The sequence below is a fragment of the Fusarium oxysporum genome, chromosome 7, assembly GCF_000149955.1.
Source record: "Fusarium oxysporum f. sp. lycopersici 4287 chromosome 7, whole genome shotgun sequence".
NCBI classification, from domain to species: domain Eukaryota; kingdom Fungi; phylum Ascomycota; class Sordariomycetes; order Hypocreales; family Nectriaceae; genus Fusarium; species Fusarium oxysporum.
In genome coordinates this window covers 223572-226882 of record NC_030992.1, presented here as the reverse complement: position 1 = coordinate 226882, position 3311 = coordinate 223572, and the positions used below count along the sequence as shown (strand labels likewise).

General features: G+C 44.2%; 1 protein-coding gene across 1 annotated transcript in view; it reads right to left on the bottom strand.

Moving 5' to 3' along the window:
- Positions 1–995: 995 nt before the first annotated feature.
- Positions 996–3311, bottom strand: part of FOXG_04763 (uncharacterized protein) — a gene marked incomplete at both ends in the record, with an annotated part of 4460 nt that continues 2144 nt past the window's right edge. The window contains 6 exons of the mRNA XM_018382800.1: positions 996–1685; positions 1733–1923; positions 1975–2090; positions 2141–2673; positions 2720–2889; positions 2945–3284. Coding sequence (XP_018239588.1) covers positions 996–1685; positions 1733–1923; positions 1975–2090; positions 2141–2673; positions 2720–2889; positions 2945–3284 — 2040 coding nt within the window. The remainder of the gene's footprint in view (positions 1686–1732; positions 1924–1974; positions 2091–2140; positions 2674–2719; positions 2890–2944; positions 3285–3311) is intronic.

The window sequence follows — 3311 nt, the reverse complement described above, 5'->3', positions numbered from 1 at the left end:
TTGACCTCGTCCGACATTCTTATCAACATGCTCATGGTACCGTCTACTAAGGTATGTTTAGAAATAGTTCCCTTTCACCGCCTCGTTCTGGAACTATTTATCTGCTAAGGGCTGGATAAACTACTTGGGTAGGGCCTAGAGACCGGCCACCCCGTGCTTTCCTTCACACCATAGGTGCCCGTGCGTCAAGCACGGGGGGTAGCTTGACTAGACAAAGGGTCGGTTAACAAGGAAATAAATAAGCTACTTTTAATTTATATATAGCCCTACTAAGAAAATAGGTTACTTATTTAATTAAATTATTACTATTTACTGTATTAATAACACCTGTAATATATTATTACCTTTTATAAATATTATAATAAAATTACTACTTAATATCCTTAATATTACGATTCGTGCCCATAACAGCACTGTAAGGCTTCTATAAGGCAGCTGTAGCACACCCATGATTGCTTGCATAGCGATTATGGCCTGATCTTTTGCCCTGTGGTTTAACGGCTTATGTAATTATTACACTTAAGACTAAGATTTAAGTATCCTTAAAAACTTATAATTTAGTAAATTTAATAAATATTAAGTTTATTAAAATATAATTATTATATTATTTATAAAAAGCTTATTAACCTTTTAAATAATTATATTATAGCTAATTAGCTCACTATCTTATTAAATTAATATATATATTTATACCTAGGGCTAACATATGAGATATAAAAGAGAAAAATCAGGGCTTTATTATAATATATAATTTATTATTATTAGACATTATTTAATTAATATATCTATAAGTAAAGTCATTCCAGTTATATGGATTATTTTCCTACAAGGTGGGGTGTCCAGAGACTTTTGGAGCATAATTTTACATATGGGAATTAAACATAGATATAACTAAAAGGGAAATACTGCCTCTTCATGAGCGCCATCGCGATTGTCGAAAGAGCCCATTAAACGAAGATCTGCCCTTGCTTCAAGAAGCGATGGTCTGCAAGTCTCTAAGTTGCCCTATCCAAGCTCTGTGCATCACACATCTGCTTATATATACCATTCTGGCTGACCAGTTCATCATGCGTCCCAGCTTCGACGATTCTACCCTGAGAGAACACGCAGATCTTGTCGGCGTCACGAATCGTTGATAAACGATGGGCAACTGCTATAGTGATGCGATCTCTGCTGGCGACAGCGTCCATCAAGGCCTTCTGCACAATCCTCTCCGACTCGGTGTCAAGTGCTGAAGTCGCCTCGTCTAGCAAGATGATACTAGGGTCACGGATGAGAGCGCGCGCGATAGCAATTCTCTGTCTCTGTCCTCCTGAAAGCTGGCTACCACCTTGGCCACATAAGGTGTTCAGACCTTCGGGAAGAGAGCTCACGAAGTCCCACGCGTTGGCGGCTCGGCAAGCTGCTTCTAAGGCATCATCCTTGACATGGGCCTCTTCGCCAGGACCGATATCGAGTCCGGCGGCAATGTTCTCGCGAATAGTCTCAGAGAACAGGGTAGGTTCTTGTTGAACGAGTGCTACTTTATTACGGTAAAGACGAGGGCTAATATCACTGAGAGCAGCTGAGCCATCGATAATGATAGTGCCACTCGTAGGGTCGTAGAAGCGCTCAAGAAGAGATACCATAGTACTCTTTCCACAGCCAGATGCCCCAACAAAGGCCAAAAATTGACCACGTTCAATCTGAGAAATGTCAACATGGTTCTATTCATCTCCAGTTGAGTACTCACAGTAAGAGACAAGCCTTTGATCACTCGCTTTTCGGGAGCAAGGGGGTAAGAGAACTGAACGTTTTGGAAGTCAATTGAACTCCCGGCGTTGGCAGGGCCCTTCACACGATTATCGTCAGTGTCTCGGATGATCGGCTGCAGACTAGTGAGCCAAAAGTAGTAATTGGCGGCCGAATTGGCCTTGGTGAAACCTGACTCATTTCGTTAGAGATGCTGGGGCATAGAGGACAGGATACACTAACTGCTTGAGAAACTGAAGATCGTACCAGCGGCCTGACCGGAGAAGAAGACACCCAAGAAGGATATGATGAACTTGGGAAAGGTGATTTCTCCTTGAGAGACGAGCTTTGACCCAAACCTGAGACAGTCAGTGATACTCTGAGATACGAGAGGTACCTAGAAACTTACCAGAATCCCAACGCAAGGATAAAGAACTCAACAGACTGAGTGAAAGAGAACCAAATCATCATGTGAAAGAGAGGCCTTGTTGATCCCCAAACTGCCCTATCAAGCTCCACCGTATACTTATTTAGAATGCTCTTCTCAATCGCAAGCGATGAGACCGTACGGATAGCGTTGACACTCTCAGATGCTATTGCAGCACTGGCTGAGAACCTCTCATCTATACCAGCGTTTAACCTTGTCTCAAGGCGAATGCGGGCAAATCCGGCGAGCAAAAGAGGGGGCATGCCAGCGAAAACACCAACAAGGCCGAGCTTCCACGCGTAGGCGAGAGCGAGGATGCTGCTGGCAATGATGTTGATGATACATTGGAAGGCCAACGCCACGTTGAACCCCATAAGTTCCAATACAGCCTGTGACTGGGAATCAATGCGGCTGACAAGGGCGCCAATAGTGTTCTTTGGTCTGTCAAAAAACCGAAGATCTTGTCTCAGCATACTGCGGAAAAGCCCTACTCTGACATTATGGCTGAGAGTCTGCTCCAGGTTAGGAAGATATCTGCTGGGTATGCTGCGCTGGACTTACCTGAGCAATAATGTTAGAAATCCAGCCCATGACGAAAAACACAATCAAGCTCCCCAGGCCAACGACAAAGTACATCAAAGACACAAAATCGCCACCCTTGGTCAGGTTAGAGGATGTGAAGATGCCCATGACTTGAGCAAGTAGTAGTGTTTGTCCAGGGTAGACGGCAGCTATTCTTTTAGTTAGTTGTCATGACCGAAAGCGGTTATGGCTGTTGAAACTTACCTCCAATAGCACAGGCAATGGACATAATCACGAAGCAAGTCCTGAGCTCAGGAGCTGACTTGATCATCTTCCAAATGGTATGTAAAAGCCCAGTGGATTTATAGAGACTGAAATCTTCCCTCCTAATCTGAGAGGCAATGTCCTCGTTGACCGCTGAAGTGTATTTGGCGAGTGATTGAACTGGCTCTATGGCCTCAGTATTTGCTGTAGACTCCTCGTCCGATGTCTCGATAGCTGAACTCTGTTTGCTAGTAGACAAATCCTGGGCCTGCACGAGCTTGGCGTAGGTGCCGCCGAGGGCTATAAGATCGTCATGCTTGCCCTGCTCAACAATTCTCCCCTTGGACATGACCACGATGTTATCGGC